The sequence below is a fragment of the Moschus berezovskii genome, chromosome 11 (genome assembly GCF_049115385.1).
Source record: "Moschus berezovskii isolate FMDL1 chromosome 11, NW_MosBer_1.0, whole genome shotgun sequence".
Taxonomy (NCBI): domain Eukaryota; kingdom Metazoa; phylum Chordata; class Mammalia; order Artiodactyla; family Moschidae; genus Moschus; species Moschus berezovskii.
The window spans coordinates 88749585-88775960 of record NC_142470.1 but is presented as its reverse complement, the minus strand read 5'-3'; the positions used below and the strand labels follow the sequence as shown (position 1 = coordinate 88775960).

The 26376-nt window shown below is 40.7% G+C and overlaps 2 protein-coding genes across 4 annotated transcripts in view; both read right to left on the bottom strand.

Moving 5' to 3' along the window:
• The window catches only part of EIF2AK2 (eukaryotic translation initiation factor 2 alpha kinase 2), a 40653-nt gene extending 36222 nt beyond the window's left edge, over positions 1 to 4431 (bottom strand). For 2 of the 3 annotated variants that reach the window (XM_055399375.2, XM_055399377.2), the window contains exon 1: positions 4219 to 4431. The gene's annotated coding sequence lies outside the window, so the exon portion shown is untranslated. The remainder of the gene's footprint in view (positions 1 to 4218) is intronic. The other variant, XM_055399376.2, reaches the window with a different exon arrangement.
• Positions 4432 to 9381: 4950 nt separating this feature from the next.
• SULT6B1 (sulfotransferase family 6B member 1) lies at positions 9382 to 26326 on the bottom strand. Its single transcript, XM_055401224.2, has 7 exons — positions 26128 to 26326; positions 24570 to 24682; positions 22077 to 22166; positions 19175 to 19301; positions 14920 to 15014; positions 12111 to 12267; positions 9382 to 9512 (listed from the first exon to the last, which is right to left on the bottom strand). Exons 1-7 carry the CDS (start codon positions 26324 to 26326, stop codon positions 9382 to 9384), a joined length of 912 nt encoding a protein of 303 aa, XP_055257199.1.
• Positions 26327 to 26376: the final 50 nt, after the last annotated feature.

The window sequence follows — 26376 nt, the reverse complement described above, 5'->3', positions numbered from 1 at the left end:
GGCTGGACTTACGCTTTTAATGATCACTCTGATGCTATGGAAAGAAAAGAGTATGAGTGGTGGGGATAGAAAAGATGAGCAGAGCACAAGTAGAAGTTGAGAGACCAAGTCAAGACTGCCATGGTGGTTTGGGTGGGTAGTGCTGGTGGCCGGAAGGGCTTAGATATGAGCAAAGGCATGATCTTCACATTGCTGCTTAGTGTTGTGGAGACAGCTAGGCTTTAAAGCCACACAGACCTGGGTGAGCTACCTCTCTGAACCTTTGATGTGTGATGTGAAACCAGGGATGAAAACACCTGATTCACAGGTTGTTGTATGGAGTAAATCAGACAAAAAAGGATCCAGGAGGGTTTCCCACACCCCTGGCCCTCAAGGAACAGTGCTCCTGGTCTGTAACTCCAAAATCCGAGAAGCACTGAAAACTGAAGTTTACTTTGTTTTCATTTGCTTTGTTTTTGCTTAGTGTGTAGCCCCCCATCTAGACCTGAACTGACACAAGCTACTTACAGTCTTAACCATACTCTGTTGTCTACTTATACATTTCACTGCAGATAGCATATTATGATAGCATTGCCCCAAAACCCTACTGAGAACATTACATAATAGACAGGATTTACGCTGCCTTGACTTTATAAAATTCAAAAACTTCTTAAGTACCAGAACATACCTGGTTCAAGGATTTCAGATAAGGATCTGCAGCTGCACCATTATTTTCAGGAATCAAAGTGTCACTAAATTTAGTCACAACTATGAAATCATACATCCAACTGGATGAGGTCATAGATCTCAGAGGGCTCCCCAGGTGGCTAGTGGTAAAGAACTTGTCTGCCAATGCAGGAGACACAGGAGATGCCGGTTGGATCCCTGGGTCAGGAAGATCCCCTGGAGGAGGAAATGGCAACCCACTCCAATATTCTTGCCTGGAGAATGCCATGGACAGAGGAACCCAGCGGGCTATAGTCCATGGGGTCGCCAAAGAGTCGGACATGATTCAGTGACCAAACAACAGCATAGATCTCAGAACAGCAGTTATGGAAGAGTCCTCATAACCTGAAGTCCTATGGAAACACCCTGAATCATCAGCACTTTTAACTTTAGCTGTTGATCTTCACAATGACAAGCCAGTTTGAATTTAAGTGAAATACTATTGTTCGGTCACTAAGTCGTGTGCGACTTTTAATAAGGTGTTAAATTGGCACGTTTGAAAAAATACTTATAAATTTGGGGGAAAAAGAAACAGCTGTTTCTTTTCAATTGCTTTTAATAAATCTTATTTTAGTACTATAGTACCATTTTCTGAACAGAAATCTCCACCAGAATCACTAACAAATGTTATGTGTCCGTTTTACTCATGCCCAGAAGTTACTTTGGCTGTGCACTGACACCCTTGTGTCAGACAGTGAGCACTTGTGGGCTCAGCCTAGCCCCCTCAAAGGTCATGCACAATGCTTGGCAAACAACATACATTCAACAGATATCAGATGAATTAAATGGATAAACTACAGATCCAGTGTTAAGGAGCTTCAGATTCAAATGAACAAGAGCACAAACTGCCCAAAATTCTAAGTTCCTAAGTGACAGCACGGAGTCAATCTGTTAGCTTCCATCTAGCAAGGCATTTTTTTAGTGCTAAAGAAATCATAGGCAACAGGAAGTCTCATATTCTGGAATTCAAAGAGAATCTGTGAATTACCATTCATTAAACAGGCTTCTCTGATAGCTAAATTGGTAAAGAATCCGCCTGCAATGCAGGAGACCTGGGTTTGATCCCTGCGTTAGGAAGATCCCTTGGAGAAGGGAAAGGCTACCCACTCCAGTATTCTGGCCTGGAGAATTCCGTGGACTGTACAGTCCATAGGGTTTCAAAGAGTCCAACATGACTGAGTAACTTTGACTTTCATTCATTAAGCAAAGCTGGGCTTCCTAGGTGGTGCCAGTGGTAAAGAACCTGCCTGCCAATGTAGGAGACATAAAAGACCCAGGTTAGATCCCCGGGTTGGGAAGCACTCCTGGAAGAAATCACGGCAATCTACTCCAGTATTCTTGCCTGGAGAATCCCACAGACAGAGCAGCCTGGTGGGCTACAGTCCATAGCATCTCAAAGAGTGAAGAGACTGACTGAAGAGACTTAGCAAGCAGGCAAAGAGTTAACGAGTACCTATTATTCCCAAAGCAAGGCAGTGCCAGAGAATGCTCAGACTACCGCACAACTGCACTCATCTCACACGCTAGTAAAGTCATGCTCAAAATTCTCCAAGCCAGGCTTCAGCAATACGTGAACCGTGAACTCCCAGATGTTCAAGCAGGTTTTAGAAAAGGCAGAGGCACCAGAGATCAAATTGCCAACATCCGCTGTATCATGGAGAAAGCAAGAGAGTTTCAGAAAAACATCTATTTCTGCTTCATTGACTATGCCAAAGCCTTTGACTGTGTGGATCACAATAAACTGTGGAACATTCTGAAAGAGATGGGAATACCAGACCACCTGACCTGCCTCTTGAGAAACCTGTATGCAGGTCAGGAAGCAACAGTTAGAACTGGACATGGAACAACAGACTGGTTCCAAATAGGAAAAGGAGTGCGTCAACGTTGTATATTGTCACCCTGCTTATTTAACTTACATGCAGAATACATCATGAGGAACACTGGGCTGGAAGAAGCACAAGCTGGAATCAAGATTGCCGAGAGAAATATAAATAACCTCAGATATGCAGATGACACCACCCTTATGGCAGAAAGTGAAGAAGAACTAAAGAGCCTCTTGATGAAAGTGAAAGAGGAGAGTGAAAAGGTTGGCTTGAAGCTCAACATTCAGAAAACAAAGATCATGGCATCTGGTCCCATCACTTCATGGGAAATAGATGGAAAAACAGTGGAAACAGTGTCAGACTTTATTTTTTTGGGCTCCAAAATCACTGCAGATGCTGACTGCAGCCATGAAATTAAAAGACGCTTACTCCTTGGAAGGAAAGTTATGACCAACCTTGATAGTATATTAAAAAGCAGAGACATTACTTTGCCAACAAAGGTCCGTCTAGTCAAGGCTATGGTTTTTCCCGTGGTCATGTATGGATGTGAGAGTTGGACTGTGAAGAAAGCTGATCGCCGAAGAATCGATGCTTTTGAACTGTGGTGTTGGAGAAGACTCTTGAGAGTCCCTTGGACTGCAAGGAGATCCAACCAGTCCATTCTAAAGGAGATCAGTCCTGGGTGTTCATTGAAAGGACTGATGCTGAAGCTGAAACTGCAATACTTTGGCCACCTCATGCGACGAGTTGACTCACTGGAAAAGACTCTGATGCTGGGAAAGGTTGGGGGCGGGAGGAGAAGGGGACGACGGAGAATGAAATGGCTGGATGGTATGACCGACTCTGTGGACATGAGTTTGAGTGAACTCCGGGAGTTGGTGATGGACAGGGAGGCCTGGCATGCTGTGATTCATGGGGTTGCGGAGAGTCAGACACGACTGAGGGACTGAACTGAACTGATTATTATGTACTAGGTTATCCTGGCCAACAAAACCCGACTCTTGTGCACTTATTAGTACAGAAACATGGACAAACCTATAGCAAATATGACAACGTGATAAGTAGTAAGAAAACTAAAGCAGAGTAGGGGGACTGTAACGGAATGGCCGAGTTTCTTTTACATGGAGGTTTTTCAGGGAAGGCTGCTCTCATACTGTTACACTGGAACAAGTGCAGGGTAAAGCAAGCGACTGACTGGCCTATACAGGTCTCTGGGAAGAGCTTTCCAGGAAGAAACTGGCAGTGCAAAGGCCCAGAGCAGCGGCAGTGCTTGGCAGTGCTCCAAGAACCGGAAGGAGGCCTGTGTGGTCGGAAAGGAGGGCCCAGGGGGCCATGCCTGTAGGCCAGCAACCTTCTAGAGGGTTCTAATGAGATCCAAAGTTATAGGAGAGTGCGGTGGGTGGGGTGGGGAGTGAGGGTGCCCTGCTCTGCCTTCGAGGTCCTGGGGCTGCTGCGGTGTCGAGAAGCTGGGTAGTGGGGGGGTGAGGGGTTGGGGGGCAGAGTTTGGGCGGGAGGCTAAAGATGGGCAATTGGGAAACAATTTCAAGGCATTCTGGGCAGGAGATTTTTGTTGCCAATCTTTTGGGCAATTCAGGCCTCCGTATTTCACACTGTCTATCAAGTCACAGGACTTTTCCGTTTTCCACGGGTTTCCCTCCCCCCACCAACCAGGGCCCGGGCTAGTGGTTACCTGCTCGTTTAAAAATTCTTCTTGGGAAGAAAGTGGCTCTCAGCTCCCACCGCGCTGCAGGAGGCTTACCCAGGTCCGGTCAGGGCCCGCACTCGGCTGCGGGGCTCGGACAGCGCTACCGAGGCGGCGGCGCAGGGCTCCGGGGCCTCTGATCGGCGTCCAGGCCCGGGCTGGGGAGGCGGACAGGCGGGCGCGCGCGGCGGTGGCTCCGGCTGCCGGCCCTCGCCGCTCCCGCGCAGCTACAGTCGGCGGAAGCTCGGCCAGTCTGGGCGGCTCGCTCTCGGTTTCGTTTTCCCCGCGGACTCCGCCTCCTCCGGCCGCCCCGGCCCCTCCCGCACCGGCCCGCACGGGTCCGCACAGGCCCCGCGATCGCCTGAAACCCGCGCCTCCCCTCGGAGTCCGAGCGCGGGCGTCCAGGGCCCTGCAGCCCCCACCCCGGCTGCTGGGACTGTCACCGGCCCCGGTGCTGGGCAGGGTCCTCCGGAAGATGGGGAGGGCATTGAGGTCTCCGAGGCCCGCAACGTGGCAGGCTCTCTGCCATAAACGCTCCCCTTGCCTCTTCAGCGCCAACATTTGGGGTGGGGTGAGCTGACTCATTTGAAAAGACCCTGATGCTGGGAAAGATTGAGGGCAGGAGGAGAAGGGGACGACAGAGGATGAGATGGCTGGATGGCATCACCGACTCGATGGACATGGGTTTGGGTGGACTCCGGGAGTTGGTGATGGACAGGGAGGCCTGGCGTGCTGCGATTCATGGGGTCGCAAAGAGTTGGACACGACTGAGCGACTGAACTGGAGGGGCTGGATATCATTGGCTCCATTTTATAATGGAAGAAACTGAGTAAATCAACCCTGGCAAGGCAGAGCCAGGATTCCATTGCCCGTAACCAACGAAGCACCTCTCCTCACAGCAACCCAGACGAAGGATGCAGAGGCCTGGGGGCATAATCTCTGTTTCTATCTAACCATTAATTTATTCAACAGGTAATTGCACCTGCTGTACCAGGTACCAGCAAGCAGTTAGGAGAGCCATCTGCTTCCTGAGGGGTCTACTGGAGTTTACAACCAAAGTCCTTACCAGTAGGATTTTTAATGAGAAAATTTTAAATCCTGCAAGACATTCTGAGGCAAGGTTTAGTGGCTCAGACGGTAAAGAATCTGCTTGCAATGCCGCAGATCCGGTTTGTTCCCTGAGTTGGGAAGATGCCCTGAGAAGGGAACCCACTCCAGTATTTTTGCCCATGGACAGAGGAGCAAGACAAGACATCCTCCTCACCTAATGGACTGTCACACTCCCAGAGTAATACTGGCGCCTTGACTGAGTGACTGAGAAGTGCTGAGTACCCATCTCACAGCAGTATTACAAGGTAGGTGCCATTACTATGCCCATTTAACAGATGAGAAAACCGAGGTCCGAGGTAACAGCTGGTAAACAAGGGAGCTAGAATTAGAACCAGAAGACTGTACCTCAACAACCTAGCTAGGGTGAGGAGGAAGAGGCATTTCCAAGGTGGACTTCAGGTAAACGTTACATATTGGCTATTGGCTTTCCCATGTCTCTTTTCCAGCCTCCGGTATTGCAGCCTATCAATGGGAAACACTATAGTTTCCTTGATTTAACTTCCCCACATATGAAGCACTAGTGGAAGATTTGGAAGGTAGACAGGAGTCAGAGCCCTCTTTCTGTGGCCCTTTGAGATGACGGAAAGCTCCAACTGTAGTGATTGTTTGCCGGAGTCATTTACCAGCTTTGTGGGTGTGAGGTGGTTGTTTCAGAGGTAACAGCAATAGCAGTGACATGTTTTCTGAATTTTTGAAGCCCTGAACTGCCCGAAAGAGCTTAAAGAAAGAAAATGACAAGCTCAAGCATGGTCAGAGGATACAAGCTTTTATGACTGCCCAGAAGAACCTCTTGCTTCCTGTCATCTCAAGGTTCATGGATCAGAAATTAGGTGCAGAGTTCAGTGCTGCAGTTAGCAAGGGGAAATGGTGATGCAGCCAGGGGTAAGTATGTCTTCAGCCCAGAGGTTTCTCTGGGGTTCCTTTCAGTAGTTCCACATTCAGCGATACGTGATTTTTTTCATTAATGGAAAGTGAGAGGTCTCTAACACAGGTCGGAATGTTAAGGACTCAGATCCTTCAAGACTGAAGGTCTGCATCACCCTACTAACCGGGGAGACATCTGATGGCAAAGGGAAGAAGGAACAAGGAGTTAGAAACACCAGCTATGGTCTCATGACCAGATGCAAAATAAAGAACCATAGAAGCTATGCATGTTTTTCCATAGCTTTGCCTTTGTTATGTACAAATGACCTTTTTTTTTTTGGTAAATTTATTTATTTATTTTGATTGGAGGCTAATTACACTATTGTAGTGGTTTTTGCCATACATTGACATGAATCCGCCCCGGGTATACATGTATCCCCCATCCTGAACCCCCCTCCCACCTCCCTCCCCATCCCATCCCTCAGGGTCATCCCAGTGCACCAGCCCCGAGCACCCTGTCTCATGCATCGAACCTGGACTGGCGATCTGTTTCACATATGATTATGTACATGTTTCAATGCCATTCTCCCAAATCGTCCCACCCTTGCCTTCTCCCACAGCGTCCAAAAGCCTGTTCTTCACATCTGTGTCTCTTTTGCTGTGTCTCTTTTCGCATATAGGACCCTCATTACCATCTTTCTAAATTCCATTTATGTGCATTAATATACTATATTGGTGTTTTTTTTTTTCTGGCTTACTTCACTCTGTATAATAAGCTCCAGTTTCATCCACCTCATTAGAACAGATTCAAATGCATTCTTTTTAATAGCTGAGTAATATTCCATTGTGGATATGTACCATAGCTTTCTTATCCATTTGTCTGCCGATGGACATCTAGGTTGCTTCCAAGTCCTGGCTATTGTAAACAGTGCTGCGATGAACACTGGGGTACACGTGTCTCTTTCACCTCTGGTTTCCTCGGTGTGTACACACAGCAGTGGGTGAACCTCTTTTAATTGTTCTCCCTTCCCTTTTTACTTGACATTTGCTGATGGTGGTTAATTTTATAAGATAGTCTTTAGACAGAGTGTCTTAAAGTGGGGTTGTGACTAAAATGAGGAAGAAATATCACAGTGGGCATACAGATTTAGGAGGTAGGATAAGCATGTTTCCATTTGAAGAAGGGAACAACTGCATTAAGTGGGAACAAAGATTTGTTGTTTGCTTGAAAGATTACTGGTAGAAAGAGTGGAGTATATTATATGTTATTAAGTTTGACTTAGCTTCCATTCCAACTCTCTTCCATGTCTCCACATCACCTGGATTACAATGTATGGAAGGTTAAAACCACAGTGTCCAGATGACTATGGAGCTAAAATTCTCAATATAATTCATATCTTGCCAGTGATGGATAAACAGTGGTGCAAGACTTGGAATATAGAAGGAAGTCCTGTTTTTCTGTGACAGACAAGTTGACAAGCAAGCTCAGGGGAGTTGGCAGAAGCTGGACTCATGTTCCCCTGTCAGTTCTCAAAGGGTGTAGGCCATCTCTGGTGTCAGCAGTAGCAATGGCAGTAAGTGACCTGAACTTTGTTCTCTTTGGTCGGGGGCAGGGAGGGTGGCTCCACAACAGTGTGGAATCTTAATTCTGAAATGCTGTTTCATTTGGTTTTACTTTCTTAATGATGCTGTTTTACATTTTAAATCTTAATGTTGCCCAAAATATAAATTGTTTCCTTTTTGTGTTTTTTTGTTTCTTGCTTAATAAATCCTACTCATAAAAATATTAACTTGTATTTGCTTCTAAAAATGTAGTCTTTAAATCATATTTTGACATACAGCCTTTAAATGTGTAAGGAATTTTTTTGAGTGATGTGCAGTAAAGGTCTGATTTTATTTCTTCTATATCATAAGCAGTTGTCTTAGCATCAAATGTTGTAGAGTTTAATCTGTTCCTGTGATATGCAATGTCACCTCTGTCGTATTTGAACTTTCTTTACATTCATGGGTCAGTTTGGCCACTGTATGTTGTTCTGTTTGTTTTATTTTGTTTGGTCTATTTGTCTATTCCTGCTCCAGTCATATGGGCTTGGGCATTAAAACCCAAGTCTCTGTTCCTGCGAATTTCTCATTGACATCTCAAGGTCATCTCTGATTCTTATTCACTCTAGTTTTCAGTTCTTTCTTTAGTTTTGGTCTCTGTTAAGTCCACTAACTTTATTGGAAGCTGAGCAGTGCCACTGAAGGAATTTTTATATAGCCTTTCTCAGTGTTTTGAGGGAAGAGTCTTCAGTTTACTTAATCTACCATACTGCTACAAATAGTAGTCCTGTTCTTTCTCAAAGCAATTTTATTTAACTTTTTTATGACTCATCCTATTCTTAACTGTGTAGAACTTAGCTTTACAGTGAAACTAGCTGTAAATATTAAGGAGATTGTTGAAAGGTTGTTGTTGTTGTTGTTTTCCCAGAACACTTTCTGCTTTCTCTTGTAGATTCCACATGCTTACTTGAGGCTCTCTGGTAGGAAAGCCTTCATGCCAGAATAACACAACCTCTAATCTTTAGCTTTAAAGTAAAGCTTGTATTAAGTAGAAATATAAAGTCCCTTGAGAGTGGGCCTCCATAGAACTTTCTGAAATGACATACACAGAGTACATGAGCAATGTGTTTTTCTTGAATCAAATTAGAATAGGATTTATTCATTTTACTTCAGGGCAGAATTGGAATTAAATTTCCCACAGCAGTAAGTTGAGAAAGGATCAGATCACAAGGGCTCTGATCCATAGTGAGGAAGAGAGGGATTTTTGTGAGAGGACAAAACATTGTGATCATGATCACAGATCATGATCATAAAGGCCTGTCTCATCTATGCTAAAACAGATTTAGGGATATCTCTGATAGTATTGGCTGATGGTCTTGTGTGAAGCCAGAGCATGAAAGAAGTTAAAACCCCAAGATATGTCACTAAATACAGCATCCCTTTTGGATGGTTAAACTATCTTTCTGTAAAAAATGAACAAACTTAAGTTTGTGCTCAAAATTTTCATTTGTTTTCATTATTAAACATTGTTTATGTCTAAAATGTTTCTAATTATCATTATTGATTAGATTATTATGTAATTATTGATATTTAAATTCAGTTATTATTAAGGAAAATAAGCTGAATTGACCAGAATCAAGGCTGGCAGTATGAGTTATACTTCAACTTTGTTCCCAGGGCAGTGCCAGCTAAGCATTCTTTGAATTTTTCATCCATTTCCTGGTTCTGAGTTTCACTGAACAAGTTTTTCCAATCACCAACTTCACCTACAACACAGAAAAAAAAAATGAAACAGTAGATTTAGACACCTGTTAGAATATTCAATCTTGATTTTACCATTTCTCAGTGCAGAGTTTCACTTTGAAATGTGAAATGGACACGTAAAAAAAATTAGTCTTTAAAAACTAATGTAATTTTTCTTGTAAAGTTAGCAAGATACACTTGGGCTTCCCCATTGGTGTGGTGTGGTGTGGTAGGTATGTGCTTTTTCAGTGTCACTAAGGGGGCCCTTGACCTCAGTGACCTCCCATCCCCACCCCTCTCCCAACACCTAGGACCAAAATACCACTTTTTTAAAATCATTTTTTTCTCTCTAAAGTCTTTTAATACTTTAAATACCCATTGAGAAGATAAATTAATATTTTATAGCAGCTTTTGGTTAAGTCTCCAAGTGCTGAAAATTTTGCAAAAAATTATTATTTTGCCTGAGATTGAGATATGTTTTTCTTATGTGCTTTTTTTAAAATTTGAATCAGTTATTTTTTTAAATTTTTTAAAATTTATTTATTTTAATTAGAGGCTAATTACTTTACATTATTGTATTGGTTTTGCCATACACTGATATGAATCCGCCCCGGGTATACATGTGTTCCCCATCCTGAAACCCCCTCCCACCTCTCTCCCCATCCCATCCCTCTGGTTCATCCCAGTGCACCAGCCCCGAGCATCCTGTATCATGCATTGAACCTGGACTGGTGATTCGTTTCACATATGATAATATACATGTTTCAATGCCATTCTCCCAAACCATCCCACCCTCGCCCTCTCCCACAGAGTCCAAAAGTCTGTTCTATACATCTGTGTCTCTTTTGCTGTCTTGCATACAGGGTTGTCGTTATCATCTTTCTAAATTCCATATATATGCGTTAGTATACTGTATTGGTGTTTTTCTTTCTGGCTTACTTCACTCTGTATAATAGGTTCCAGTTTCATCCACCTCATTAGAACTGATTCAAATGTATTCTTTTTAATGGCTGAGTAATACTCCATTGTGTATATGTACCACAGCTTTCTTATGTGCTTTTAAAAGTAAAGAAGTTACTTTTTTCCTTAGACTCTTTTGATGATTTGGGTTGAAGTTGTTAAGCTCCTTGTTGCATAGCCAATGAAATGTGTATTTATAAAGCAGTTTTAATGATGTGAGGAAATGCTTACATATATGAAAGGATTAAAAAAAACAAAACTCTTTCCAAATGTCATCAACTATATGAAACATCACAGAATAAGGCTGGAAGAAATGTGTCAAAAAGTCAAACCTGCCTCTGGTGGGAAAAATGTGGGTAATTTTTCATACTTTTTCATATCTTTCTGTACTTTCTGAATTTTCTACATGGAATAGTGTAATATTTTTAAATCACTACTTTTAGACTTTTTTCTATTCTGAAGAGTATTTGATTAACAATATATAGAAAGGTTTTAGTTTTCCCCTCTTCTTAAAGCTAATAAAATAAGGCATAAAAATCAGAGTTAAAGTCAGAACTCAAACCAAAGCCAGATTTATATACAACGTTGCATTCACAGTGGATTTTTTTAAATCAGTCTTCATTTTACAAAGTATAGTAGAATCAAGTAGACCTACATTTGATCCGGTTTCATTAATTGGCTTTGTGAGTGCATGGGAAGTTGCTTCAATCATATCTGATTCTGTGCAACCCTATGGACTATAGCCCGCCAGGCTCCTCTGCCCATGGATTCTCCAGGCAAGAAAACTAGAGTGGGCTGCCATGCCCTCCTCCAGGGGATCTTCCTGACCCACTGGCAGTTGGGTTCTTCACCGCTAGCGCACCTAGGAAGCCCAATTAGCTTTGTGACAAAGGATCAATTAATATCTCTGCGTCTTAGTGCCCATGTTATAAAATTAAGGATTTACTATATTTTTGCTATAAAATTTAAGCCCAGCAAAGGGCCTAACACATGATTCATGCCTGATAAGTGATAGTTGTTATATGTGCTGCCTCTAAATCACATTATACTTTCATTATAAATGCAATAAAAAGGAAAACTGACAATCCTTGGGCTATATTATCATAAATTTGCATAATAAATTAGGATATTTTAATAAAATTTAGTAAAATCATCAGTGCCAGAGATAACTGGTTGCCTATCCAACACTCATTTTCTCCTTCTCCTTTATTAATAAAACTTTGATTTTAATTGAGTAATAACACACCCACCTTTTTAAAAAATTACATTTTCCGGCCAACAGCACAGTGAGAAGTGACCAATGAGATGTAAGCCGCTGAGTGAGGCTTCCCACAAAGTTCTGTAAAGGGGGCTCGCTCAGCAAATGCATGTGATTTTCTTGCCCCTCCCTTTTTATTTTAATAAAATAACCCTTTAACTTTATTGTAATTCAGAATAATTCAGATAAAAGGCTCTCCTTTTATCAGCAGGTGGCAAGAGAAAGGTGGGAGGAGCTTAGTACTCTAAAAGATGGCGTGGAATTAGCAGTTCCAGCTCTAATCTATGTCAGACTTCTTGCTGAGGAAGAGACAAAGAAAAGCCTGTCTTCTTTGACAAAAAGTTGTTTGAATTGCCTGTTATGTGCAGACTGATGGATGGCTCAGAAATCAAGGCAGCTTTACCTTTGCGGAACAGGAACGGGCCCACGGCACCATGTGTTTCCTGGGACTTTGCTCGCATGGCGTGGAAGGTACTCTGTGCCGAAATAGTTTGAATCTGCTCCCCAGATGGAGAGAATCCGAAGAACTCAGCAATTCGTTTTATTCCAGTGGCTAGATTCTGAAAACAAAATTTTAGAGGATAAACTTCTTTCTATGGGAATTGTGCCCCAAGCAAAGACAGGATTCTTAGAATGCATTTTAAGCCTAACTCTAATTCAGCTGTCCCTTTCTATCTCTTCAGACTTACTTTAATACTTCAGTATAAATATTTGAAATTTCCCTTTAAGATACTCTGTACTGATTTTACTTTGTAGTTTCAATTTATGACTTATTGAAGTATTCAGGGTATAATTAGTGACAGTAAGCATTCATTAGTAGGGTAGAATTTTATCTAAGATGACATTCTTTTTGTTAAAAAGCACCAGTCTAAACCAGCTGAGGAAATTAATATATTTGTATGTGCTCATTCAAATTATCTTTTCTTCTAAATCCTGTTTGTAGCTAATATTTAATTCTATCAAGAAAGGCTCATTTTTAGAATCATAAAAACTAGAATGAGTCTTGGAATATATCATTTAATACCTTTGTAAGTGTCATCAACCTTCTCAACAGTATCATTGACCAATGGAGATTCAGAAATCTTCTAGAACAGTTTCTTAAACTGTATTCTACAAAACATTAATATATTTCAAGGTGCTTATAGATGTTTCATGCAGGGAAGGAGGGTTAAAGGTTGCGGTCAAATAAGTGTGGAAGCTTTGGATTAGTAAAGGTAAGGTTTTGTTTATTTGTGGAATCTGTCAATCTTTAATATGCCAGTGTACAATGTGAATTTCCCAAAGGAGCAGGCTATATACTACAGCAGTCCCCAAATCTATTTGAACAGGCAACCTCCTACCAACTGCAAGAAAGAATGATTTAACATTTGGGACAACACTAACATCCATGAATCACAAGTTTTTTAAGGAACATTCTAGACGAGAAGGGGAAAAGACTACATTAGTATGTTCGTTCATGTTATATATATATATATATACATACCATAAACAGAAGGGATGAATTCAATTACACTTTTTTTTTTAATAAGAATGTCAGGAGAAACTAGTGTTAAAGACTCAATTCAGTTAGAGAGCATTTGAATCTCTTCTCTTTTAACATACTTTCTTCCCTGGACTCTGGTTTCCCTCCTACGTCATTAGCTACTCCTTAGTCGCCTTTGCTGATTCCTCCCTTTTTATTCAAATTTTTCGTGTTGGAGGGCTGCAAGGCTCAGTTCTTGGTCAACTTCTCTGTCCATATGCTTACATATTAGATATGTAATCTCATGGCTTTAAATGTCATTTGTGTGCCAAATTTACATCTGTAGCTCAGAACTCTTTCTGCATTTAAGACTTGAATACCTAACTGCCTACTTGGCCTCTCCATTTGGATGATTGATAAACATCTTAGCCTTCTGATGTCCAAAACCAGATCCCTGGTCTTCCCCACAATCCTGCTGCCCTCTCCTCCTCACATGGTGACAGCTCGATCCTCCCTGTTGGTTGGACCAATAATACTGCGGTCTCATTTAACTTCTCTTTTTTTCTCACTACTCTTTCCCTCATGCAGTCCAGCAGCAAATCCTATTGGCTTTTCCTTCAATGTAAGTTCAGAATTCAACCACTTTTCTTCCCCTCCACGGCCCCTTCAGGTTTGAGCCACCATCTTCCTTCCATTGCCTGGCCTAGAGCAATAACCTCCTCATGGCTTTCCCTGGAGTCTCTTTCCTTCTGTCTAATATGTTCTCACACACCAGACAGAATGATCCTGTTAAAAACACATCAGTTCCTACCACTCTTCTGCTCGAAATCCTATGATGACTTCCCATTTCACTCAGAGTGAAAAGCAAAGTATTTCAGTGGTCTGCCACTCCATTTCTCATACTCCACTCCACCCCCTTGCACCTGTCCTCATCGGTTAGTCTCTTCTGGTTCATCCCTACAACCAACCACATCTGCTCCTTTCCATTCCTTAATCCTTCCAGGAACACTCCTACCTCAGGGCCTTTGCTGCAGTTGGTCTTCTCTGCCTGGAAAGCTCTTACTCTGGTTACCTGCTTGGCTCACCCCCTCATCTCCCTCAGACCTTGGTTCATGTCGCATGCCTTCCATGAGGTTTCCACTGACCATCCTATTTCCTGCTGAGATTTGTCCAGTATCACAACCCCCTCACCCTTGGGGATTTCTAGTTTTCCTTAACCAGCTGTGCTGTTTCTTCATTCTCACATATTATATACTTTTAAAATTTTCATTGTATTTATTGTTCATCATTCTGTCTCGCCACCTTATCCAGCTAGAACGTAAGCTTCTCCCACGTAGTGAACTTTAGTCTGTTCACTGATAAATTACAAAGGCCTAAAACAATGCTGAACTCACTAAATATTTGTGAAGAAGCAGTTTTTAAAAATAACATTATGGAAAAATTAATTCACCGCCAAAAGCATATTCAGTTAAACCTCAGTAGAGACCTATCATTTCATTTGGACTATCACAGAGGGGAAAAAAAGCAGTCACTGTTAGTAGTAAGTTCCTAAGAATTATTTTATTTCTATTAAATAAACAATCTAAACACATATGCATTGTTTTTTTCCCCTAGCACTGTACCACATGTATGGAATATTTTTAAAAATTGAGTATAATATTTGTTCATGCAATCAGACATTATGAATAAATTTTCTATGTTGTCATTTATAGTAAATCTTGCTATAGAATACCAATAATTGTAATCTCACCTCTCTCAGGTCTTCATATAATATGAACATAACATTTTCATTATCAAGATGTTTGTTCCAGTTAATTGCAAAATCAAAATAGCTTCCCCAGGAAACTAAAAATACAGGGAAAAAATAACTTCTTAAGAAATTTTAAATAACTGAGGTTAAAATGATCGAATGATAGAATAAGGATAAAATGGTTACTGTATGCCCTAAAATATATGTATGTGTATATGATCAAACAAGATTATAAGATTACAAACCCTGCTCCAAAAGAACTGACATAAATCAGTCCTAATGTCAGATTTTCTCCTTTTCTTATTTTCAGGAACAGTAGCACAACTAAGCAAGTTGTAAAAATGGTTTCACAAGAACTACAAATTTTCATGAACATTTAGGTGAATGAAGTAATTCAGAAATAGTGAATGATACATGAAAACCAACATATATTATGTCAGAAAGAAATGATGAGACATGTTATCTAGACTAGCATTGTCCAATAGAAATGTCATGCAAGCCACATCTTTAAGTTTTCTAGTAGCCATGTTAAAAAAAGTAAAAAAAAGCAGGTGAAATAAATTTGAATAGTTTAATTTATTTAACCCACAGATCCCAAAATGTTATCATTTCAGCATGTAATCAGCATAAATAATTATTAGTGAAACATTGCCCTTATTTTTTTTTAAATTATAAGTCTACAAAAGCTTGTGGGTGTTTTACACTTATAAAGAACATCGATTTGATTAAGTTTTTTGCCAAAAATACTTGATGTGTATTTAGACTTCATGAAACTTATAGTTGAAAAAACAGATTCACACACTCATACCAAACTTACTTAAAAGTTTTCAGCAACTGAATTGACTGTCTTAAAATATAAATTTAAATTAAAATAAAATTTAAAAATTAGCTCTTTACTTGCACTAGTCACATTTCAAACGCTCAATTTCCACATGTGGCTGCTGCTGCTACTAAATCACTTCAGTCATGTCTGACTCTGTGCGACCCCATAGACGGCAGCCCACCAGGCTCCACCATCCCTGGGATTCTCAAGGCAAGAACACTGGAGTGGGTTGCCATTTCCTTCTCCAGTGCATGAAAGTGAAAAATGAAAGTGAAGTCGCTCAGTCATGTCTGACTCTTCGCGACACCATGGACTGCAGCCTACCAGCCTCCTCTGTCCATGGGATTTTCCAGGCAAGAGTACTGGAGTAGGGTTGCCATTGCCTTCTCCACCACATGTGGCTAGTGGCTACCATATTGGACAGTGCAGATCTAGACAGCTATGTGCCTTTGAGAAACTCCCTAAACCTCTTTGTACTTTAGTTTCCTCATCTGTAAAATGGGGTTGTTGTGAATTTTAAGTGAATTAACACATGTCAAATGCTTAAAACAGTGCGTGATTTATAATACCCACTCAACAAATATTAGCCAATAATAATATTATTAGTAATAATAATATTGTCATAATTATTGTCATGATTTGAGTCAGGCAGTTTCTACATGTTTTATTTGTTGTGCAAAATACTGTAAATTTCCTGCCCCAAATATAGTACACTCCCTTCTTTGTTGCAAACCAAACCCTGATTCAGTTCAGTTCAGTTCAGTCGCTCAGTCGTGTCCAACTCTTTGCGACCCCGTGAACCACAGCACGCCAGGCCTCGGGTCTAAGCTAGTCAGAGAATTCTGTTTCTCACTTTCTGGCTCCCTGTGGAATCTGATTGGTCACATGGAGTAGTCCTAGCCAGTGAGACACAATCAGGGGTCTGCTGGAAGGTTTCTAGAACAATTATTCCTGTCACGATGACCCTTCTTCATGATCTGAAGGTGATGCTCAGGAGGACAGTGGACAACTTGAGAGAATGTTGCAAAAAGCATGACAGAGGGGCCCAGGGAATGTCAGAACTGCTGACCCAACATTACTGGGCTACTGGGTCAGTTGCTATCTCCAGACTTCTTAGTTAAGTGAAGAAAATAAAACCTGATCTGTTTATGCCATTGTGGTGGGGTTTTCTGCTTTTCCAAATGTTTTATTGATATGCATACATTTCATCTTTAGCTTTTTAAAGCAATCCAATGTGATAGGTACAATTTTATACCCATTTTATTGATGGAGAATTAGAAACCCAGAGGAGCTAAGTAACCACTTTAAGGCTGCACAATAAGTTATGTGTTATTGACATCTTTTAATGTTAGTTTGACCCCAGAGCTATTGCAACTAAACAAAATACAATACTGTATTACCTCTCATAGGTCAGGTATTCTTATTGTCTCTTTACACTAAGGAAATCAAAGTTTAGAGTCTTTCTCTGCCTCTATTTTCTTCTTTGTAACATGGTGATAATAATAGTATTATCCTCATTTGGTTATTATGAAAATTAAAATAATGTGTGCTAGGAGTAGCATGTAGTGCCTGGCATGTGGTAAGTGCTCAATAAATGGTAGCTATTTTATTCTATCTAGTGTTAATTACTAATACATAATAAGAAGTGATAAAGCCCAATCCAGGCCTTCTCATTCTATATCTGGTACGTTTTCAGTACATTCAGCTGCCTCTCTCTATAAATTGATCTTAACAAGTTTACAAGGCAGAAAATCCACCCAAGTTATTAGTATCAGTGCCCCTTCTTATCATTGTCAATCAAATGATTAGACTAAAAGGATAGATAAGCTACAAAGATTCCCTAAAATGAGTTTCTCCACCACTGAATGTTCTCTTGTGTTATATCAGTGGAGTATAATGTTTTAGACTTGCCTTAACTGCCTCCATCTGGTCTTAGTGAGTAGTTACTAAACAAGCCAAATCTTTCCTACCAGTGCTTCATAAGCACCTTCTTATACTTTCTTTTTCTCTCCTACACCCGAATCCCAAGACTTAATCTTTGCTAAGGACTCAGTACTGTACCCAGTGGTCTATTCATATGGGATAGTGTTGCATTGCTGTGCTGATCCCCTTTAAAAGTGGTCCTTTTAGAGGGACCTGGTAGCAACTTCCCCTCTAGGGTCATCTGGCATTAATTCTTCCTTCTACTATACTGTAAGCACTCAACAGAGCCACTACTAAAAAGAGACATTTATTCACCTCTGGCCACTATACCAATGGAAGTAGAGTTGCTGCTACTTACAAGCACTGAGACCATTGGCAAATGATTTAAATTTTTTATAGCTGCTGCTTCAGTCGTGTCCGACTCTGTGCGACCCCATAGAGGGCAGCCCACCAAGCTCCCCCGTCCCTGGGATTCTCCAGGCAAGAACACTGGAGTGGGTTGCCATTTCCTTCTCCAATGCAGAAAAGTGAAAAGTGAAAGTGAAGTCGCTCAGTCAATGTCCGACTCTGAGCGACCCCATGGACTGCACCCTACCAGGCTCCTCCATCCATGGGGTTTTCCAGGCAAGAGTACTGGTGAGGGGTGCCGTTGCCTTCTCCGTTTTTATAGCTGCTGCTGCTGCTAAGTCATTTCAGTCGTGTCCGACTCTGTGTGACCCCATAGACGGAAGCCCACCAGGCTCCCCCGTCCCTGGGATTCTCCAGGCAAGAACAATACTGCCTTATTCATGGTTGTTATGGTCTTAAATGAGATATGTGTATATAATACCTAGTTTGGTAGCTGGAGCATTTGTAGGCACTTATGAAATTATGGTTATCAGTAACCAGAGGTAAAAACATCAACATGATCTAGCAAAACCTTACTTGCTTTTTGGCAAACAAATATCTTAGGTGTGGCAGCTCATTGTCATGGTTTCGTTCTTTTTTGGCATTTATTATTGGGCTATACAGAGACTTGTGGGAAGTGAATTTGAAATGCTTTTTATACATGACTGTTACAGGCTTTTTTGTCCCATGTCTGTTCTATGGCTATTTAACATTCATCCTCAACATATGAATTGTCCTAATTATTTTTAAAAACAGTAATGTATTGTTTGATGCCCAGAAAGCTTTATTTAAAAGTAACATTGTGGTTCCTGGATCTGCCTTAATTTATTTTTTTTTCTTTTTTAAATTTATTAATTTTTAAAATTGAAGTATAGTTGATTTACAATGTTGTGTTAGTTTCTGGTGTACAGTGTAGTAATTCAGTTGTATATATATACACAAATATGTAGTCTTTTTTCATATTCTTTTTTGTTGTAGGTTGTTACAATATATTGAATGTAGTTCCCTGTTCTATACAGTAGGACCTTGTTGTTTCTTTCTTTATCCTAAAACACATTTGAATTTTTGTATTTCTGTGATCATCTGTTGAAGTAAGAAGGATTCTTTTACCAACAGCCATACCTTGTCCTTTCATGAACTGTCTGAAGAAGTCATCCCAAGAGCCATAGCTTGGAATATCAGGAACATCATTGTGGAAATGGAAAAAAGATACTGCAGTGTCTTTAGGGTTTCGAAATATCACCAATATCTGGAGAGAGAAAATTAAGTTATCTCGGTTTAAGCGTTGAACTTTGGGAAACTGAAAGCATGAGCATTGTGTCCTATTGTATACTACCTGATTTTGTTGAGGTAGAAAGAAAGACAGAAATTGAGGAACAGGAGGTGGCAGATAAGGAAGCCTGGGGAAAAGGGGGAAAGAAAGAAGAAAAAGAAGATTGATATTGTAACACTGAATTTTTGCTCACAAACTGAGACAGTAAAATGCCATATGTAGACCATGTAAAAAGAAATGAAGAGCAGGCTCACAAGAGCATGGTCTGAAAAGTTAAACCACCCCAAAAGTAAAAATAACAAAATAATGTGGACAACAAAAATAATGTTTAGAGTTTCATGGGAGAAGATCAAAGAAGGGCAGGTTGGAGGTGTGATGGGTGATGTGAAGGAAACAGAACCTCTGAATTTCATTGTTATGTCTGCCTTCTCTGACGAGGCACAAATTTGTTTTTCTGAATGAAAAGTGTGAAATAAATGTTGTCAAGAGCAAACTGGAACCCAAGAAAAACCACTAAATTGCAAACCACTTGGCCACTCCCAAGTGGGTTTGGGCCCTCTGGCCAGATTTCCCTTTAAAGAACTGAGAATGTTGTGGAATACATTATTACTGAGCACTGTTAGTGACCTTGGAGGAATTGGAGACAGCATACAGGAGGTTTGGAAGACTGGAAACAGGCAGGTAGCATTTCCCTTTTGGAAAGAGGAAGGTGTGGGGTTTGCAAAGTACAAAATGACCTCCATTTTTGAGATGTTTTTGGAATTGACTAAATAGATGACCGGTGGTCACATAAAAGAGCAAGTAATAACCACCAGGGGGGCAACACGGGTTCTCTAAGATAAAGTCATTTCTAATGGCAGATTTTTCTTGGACATAGTTCTTAAATTAGTAGATTTGTTGCTTATGACTTCCTCTGCAAATGGAAGAAGGCATGCCGGCAGCAGAAACGTTTAAGCAGGTAAAACTGATGCAAAAACTGGAGGCTGAAAAACTAACGTAAAACTGCCCAGAGATTTTTAATAAAACTGTCCTGACTAGACCATCATCAACATTTTAATGAGGATTTCAGATTAAGATATGGAAGCTCTATTTATTAAATGTGTAGATGGCATGAAAGTGAGAGGGAGTCTGGATTCCAGAACACCTCATCAATCCAAAGACATGAACCAACGGTAGTCGGATACAACTGAGTACAGATGAATGTGGCAGTCTGTGTCTCTGTTGAGATCTAAAACTCTGCCCCCAATCCAAACACAGCAGATTCTTGTCACTTTAGGGTCTTATATTTGGGGCTCTGATTACCACTCAGGAATCTCTCTGGCTCATAGCAATTTATAATTCTGCAAAGACATAAGTTAGCATGGTGAAGGCCAGCAGGCTGGAGTGTATGAACAAAATCTCAGTATCAACTTCGTACCTTAACTGTCGTTCATCTCTTGCCCTGCTTTCTTGTGAAAGTAAAGCTTTGTTCAAAAGGCTGCTTGCTCCAAATCCAAATGCTTTATACATTACTTTAGCTCTGTGTCTTTTGGAATAATTAAGGGGGGAAAAAAGAATCACTGAGGTTTGTGATTCTACTGAAATGCATTAAACTGGGAAAACTATGGATTAAAGCGGTATTTCCAATTTGGGAGAGTCTCAGTATAAAGAAAAACTGTTTTACAGAGCCATCCACACCTAGCAGAGGGGACAGAGGAGTCCTTTGTAATGGGAGATGTGAGTAGTCCAGACAGCCACTTGGTGGAATTCAAATACCTAACAGGGGTTAGGGGCTTCCCTGGTGGCTCAGTTGGTAAATGATTCCTCTGCAATACAGAAGACCCGGGTTTAATCCCTGGGTTGGGAAGATCCCCTGGAGAAGGAAATAGCAACCCATTCCAGTATTCCTGCCTGGAAAATCCCATGGACAGAGGAGCCTGGTGGGCTACTTTAGGTATAAGTTTTACATCCTGGCTGAAAATACATTTCATTTGAATGCAATTTATATTTTTTTGGGCTCCAAAATCACTGCAGATGCTGATTGCAGCCATGAAATTAAAAAATGCTTACTCCTTGGAAGGAAAGTTATGACCAACCTAGATAGTATATTAAAAAGCAGAGACATTACTTTGCCAACAAAGGTCCGTCTAGTCAAGGCTATGGTTTTTCCTGTGGTCATGTATGGATGTGAGAGTTGGACTGTGAAGAAAGCTGATCGTCAAAGAATTGATGCTTTTGAACTGTGGTGCTGGAGAAGACTCTTGAGAGTCCCTTGGACTGCAAGGAGATCCAACCAGTCCATTCTAAAGGAGATCAGTCCTGGGTGTTCATTGGAAGGACTGATGCTGAAGCTGAAACTCCAATACTTTGGCCACCTTGTGCGTCGAGTTGACTCACTGGAAAAGACTCTGATGCTGGGAGGGATTGGGGGCAGGAGGAGAAGGGGATGACAGAGAATGAGATGGCTGGATGGCATCACCGACTCGATGGACATGAGTTTGAGTGACCTCCGGGAGTTGGTGATGGACAGGGAGGCCTGTCGTGCTGTGATTCATGGGGTCGCAAAGAGTCGGACACGACTGAGCGACTGAACTGAACTGAACTGAACTGATAGCCAATATATCTGAGGAAAGAAGCAACAAAAGAAACACCAAACTGCACACTTTATTCATTAAAATTCTGTGATGAGTAGCACACTCATCCTATATCTCACAAAGCCAGTATCTATACACGAAGAACTTCACATTGAAATACCAGTAGAGGGACACTCACCTTGGCTTTGTTCTTGAAGATGGACCCAGGTAATTTGTCATAATGGAGATGAGTTGTCAAAATCCTTGGTGATGGGAACTGTTTCATCCTCTTGAAAACATAGACAATAAGGTTAAAGCTTATGTGGGGTGTGTGTGTGTGTGGTGTGTGTGTGTTGTGTGTGTGTTGTGTGTGTGTGTGTGTGTGTGGTGAATCACTCCCAGGTTTAGTACCTGAGAGTCGTTTCAGTCATTACTGTTATTCCTCTTCCACATCCTCCTCTAGACTATCTTTACTTCTCTTTTCTTTGTGGGGGTGAGGAATGGAGAATCACAAATAAATATGCAATTTAAAACTTCCTTTCAAACTTCCTTCTTCCATCCTGCTTTCCATTGCCCAATCTTTTCTTTTCCTTTGGTCATTTTTTTTTTTTTTTAAGAAAAATTTACCTTTTCCCACAGCCATCCCAAAATCATTTTCTTCAAGACAGCTCAAAATCTGCAATCCACTCTTTCACTTAATGTGGATCTTTTCTACATTCAAAGTCATTAACAGAAATGTTCAAGTCTTTCTATAGCTCCTCCAAATTCATTTTTAACATCTAGATCTTTTTTTCTTAAACCAGCAAAACTTCATGCAGTCAAATATCCTAACAGAACCTGAAAGTGCAGAGTCACTTAAATATCTGAGAAATATCTTATGAGAGAAATTCTTGTTAATATAAGGACTCTGTGATTGATTCTTTTTGTTTTTGTGATCTACTTCTACTGATAATTTACAAAATGAAGCTCTGTTTAATTGGATAGGGTGAAGGCTTTTAGCTCAAAATCAGACCTTTAGTGTAGTTCTGTGGTGGGCTAATGCTTTCAGTGTTTTTTTCCATGCTGGTCATCATTTCAAGCAATAAAATTATATTTAGACATTTACAGCCAATGGTTCTGTGAAAAATTAACTAGAGATCCCAACTCAAGCAAGGGAGCAAAAAATGACTTAAATTTTTTTTAAATCAATGCTGTGCACCCAAGTGATGATTAGTAGTCGTTCTTGATTCCAGTTTTGGAAGTACTTTTACATTCATTCACAATAATCCTCTCAGGTAGATATTGTAACCCCCATTTTAAGGATTAACAAGAGATTTTGAGGTTTTAAGTCCTTTGTGCAAAATCACACAGATGGTAATTTTCAGATTAAGTGATAGAGTGCCATTTCCACCAAACTGCATGGCCAAAAATCTCTTTAAGACACGTGAGAAATGGTAAAGTTCCTTAAAAGGGTTAGAAAAATATCCAGTGGGAAAATGGAGGTTAATTGTAACAAAACTAGGTAAATGTATAATTATATGTTCATGAAAATGCATGATATAGCCAACTGTAAGCAGTGTAAAGTCTAAATACAGATACATCTTAAGAAAAAAATGTATATATTTTAGAAATGTTTTCTGTATGAAGTGAATAACCATTAAATGAAGCTTATCCTCTCATTTCCATTTTAAAATAAAAGGCACATTGCATAGAAAACTCTTTGTATATGAAAAGTTAAAGTGAAAGTCACTCAGTCGTGTCCAACTCTTCCATGGACTACAGTCCATGGAATTCTCCAGGGGATAACCTTTCCCTTCTCCAGGGGATCTTCCCAACCCAGGGATCAAACCCACGTCTTCTACATTGCAGGCAGATTCTTTACCAGCTGAGCCACAAGGGATAATTAAAATGCAAAAAGTGCTTTTAAAAATACCCAAAGAGAAAAATAAACATTTCTGATAAATTATAGACATCAAAAGACTTCAAAACCCAAATCCCTGAACACCTCATTTACAATATATTTTTCTGTTACTTCGGCCCAGTCCATGGAAATAAGTTTCCTTCCAACTGGGATCCAACTTTTAAGTTTGTATTTGTCATCCTGGCAAGTGTCTCCATCTCTTTGCAGAAATTTTCTGAACTCCCTAAGTAACTTTATTTTTAGTAACTCTGTTCTGTCTGCCTGTTGGGAGTTTTGTTGGTGAGCACTTCTGGTAAGTTTTGCTGGGAATGTGGTTTCCAGTTGGATACAGTCTTCCCTTCCCACATGTGTTTCTGGTGTGTCTAAGTGTGTGTGGAGGGGTGGATGGTCCTTCTCTCCCCTGTTCTGTCCAAGCACCAAAATCTTGAGGCAGATCCTTTCTCCTCCTTTTTCTTGTCCTTCCTGGCAGGGAGAAAAACATCCTGTCTCACATCCAGGCCCTAGTTAGTTACATTGATAAGGTGAGTAGTAACATGCGTTAAGATAATGTTAATAACAGGTAGGATGACCTGTCACTACCTTCACACACACACTAATGATTTAATCGTTTGTAGATAGTGATAAGGTGATTCTGTAGTAAAATGAGATAATTCCTAAAAAGTGCTGGGATTATATGATAATCACACAATGAATTATTTAGTGTTGTATTTTCTGAACTCAAAACTAAAAAAATCCCACAATTCTACTTTCTAGAATAATTTGCTCTAAGTTTCAAGGCTCTTTTGTACCAACCTGATATTTTTCTGGATCCCCACATTCAAGAACTGGGAATTCTGGGTATTCATACTTTTGTTTAGAATCAGCAAACATCAATTCACTAATGATGTGGAGAATCCAGTTAGAACCTATGAGAATTGAAGCTCATTAAGGAGTCTTGATATAATAAAAGCATGTTACTTAAACATACATATCATAAAAATTAAAATCTACAATGAGAGAATTCCCTGGCAGTCCAGTGGTTAGGATTCTGTGCTTCCACTCCAGGGGGCCCAGGTTTGATTGCTGGTCTGGGAACCAAGATCCTGCAAACCATTTTACAGCCAAGAAAAAAGAAAGAAAAGAAAACCTACAACAATTCCCTGATATGTACAACTTGTTCTTCTGCATTCAAAATAACCTGGGCTGTGGAAAGCAGCAGAGTTTTATGGAAAAGCGCCATTCGGTATAAAAATCAGATTATCTTATTTCTTAAATTTCTCCTTTAATAAGAGGCAGTGCTTTTTTTAAAATATAAAATATCTTCTTTACAGAACAATGTTATACTATGGAAATGGTTGTTTATTGTGTATCATATATTTTACCTTAAATTAATGAATATTTTCTACAGAAATGTGTAATTTGGATTTTTATAAAAATATAGCATCAATTAAAAAGAAAATATGAAATGGAGTTGGTTTTAACAAACAGAGATGGAATAACAGTTAAAAATGATCAAAAGTAGGACTTTCCTGTGGTCTCGTGGTTGAGACGCCACGCTTCCACCGTGGGGGTGCAGGTATGATTCCTGGTCAGGGAACTAAGATCCTGCATGCCACCCGGTGTGGCCAAAAAGGAAAATCAAAAGTAGATTGTATAAAATAGAGTAATTTAGTTTCTTAACATCTTATCCTCCACTGATGAAGGATCACTATAAAACTGACTTGAGAAACAGGAGGATTGGTCTTTGATCCTGAAAAACAACCTAGTATATGGAAGGCATAGATGTTTATTGACAAGCCCATGCTTGTCTTCAGTCAAAAATCAAGATGAACATCTTGGCTACTCTGAGTACTCCATGGAAAGTGGGCCCTGTTTCTGTTCGCTGGCCCCACCATACAGCTCCTTTTACACTCATCATCCTGTTCTTTTCACACAGACGTCCTCTCCCAGACACTGCGTCATGCGTGCTCAGTAGTTTCAGTCGTGTCTGACTCTTTGTGACCCCATGGATTGCAGGCTGGCAGGCTCCTCTGTCCATGGGATTCGCCAGGCAAGAATACAGGAGGGGGCTGCCATGCCCTCCTCCAGGCGATCTTTCCAACCTAGGGAATGAACCTGAGTCTCCTGCATCACAGGCGGATTCTTTAACACTGGGCCACCGGGGAAGCCCTCAGACACTGGGGTTTCTAAATCTACCAGTTCTAGTTACTGATTTTACAGGCTCTGTTCTGATTCACCATAGCTACCCTCCTCTCCAATCTCTGGCTTCATGTAGAGCTGAGATGACCTGCCCTCCTCCCACCTTCTCCTTGCGCCTTCCCCACCTACTCATTCTGATAAAGTGCCCTTGTAGAAAAGTTTGGTTAGTTACCACACTTTGGATAAGATGCTAGAACTATGTCATCGCTTCTGGCTTCAAAGGCGTCCAGGGCTTTGAAAGTCTCTGAGGTGCACATGGTGACTGGGTAAGGAATCCCCTGATAGGTGAAAAACAAGTGAGACAGTACAGTTTCTTTTGATTTTTCCAAAGCTTCGTTGATGTAGTCAATACATTTGGAATTAGCAGTCATTCTGGCTCCCTGCTGAAGAACCTGCTCTGTGGTTGTCTGGGGCAGTGGCA

Excerpts from the sequence above, each read along its gene's own strand:
- SULT6B1 (XM_055401224.2), bottom strand. The coding sequence starts at position 26,326 with ATGACTGCTAATTCCAAATGTATTGACTACATCAACGAAGCTTTGGAA. Across the intron at positions 15,015-19,174 it reads ACAGTTCATGAAAGGACAAG|TTTCCTGGGGAAGCTATTTT; the intron begins GTATGGCTGTTG and ends CTGTATTTTTAG. Across the intron at positions 12,268-14,919 it reads TATATGAAGACCTGAGAGAG|AATCTAGCCACTGGAATAAA; the intron begins GTGAGATTACAA and ends TTTTGTTTTCAG.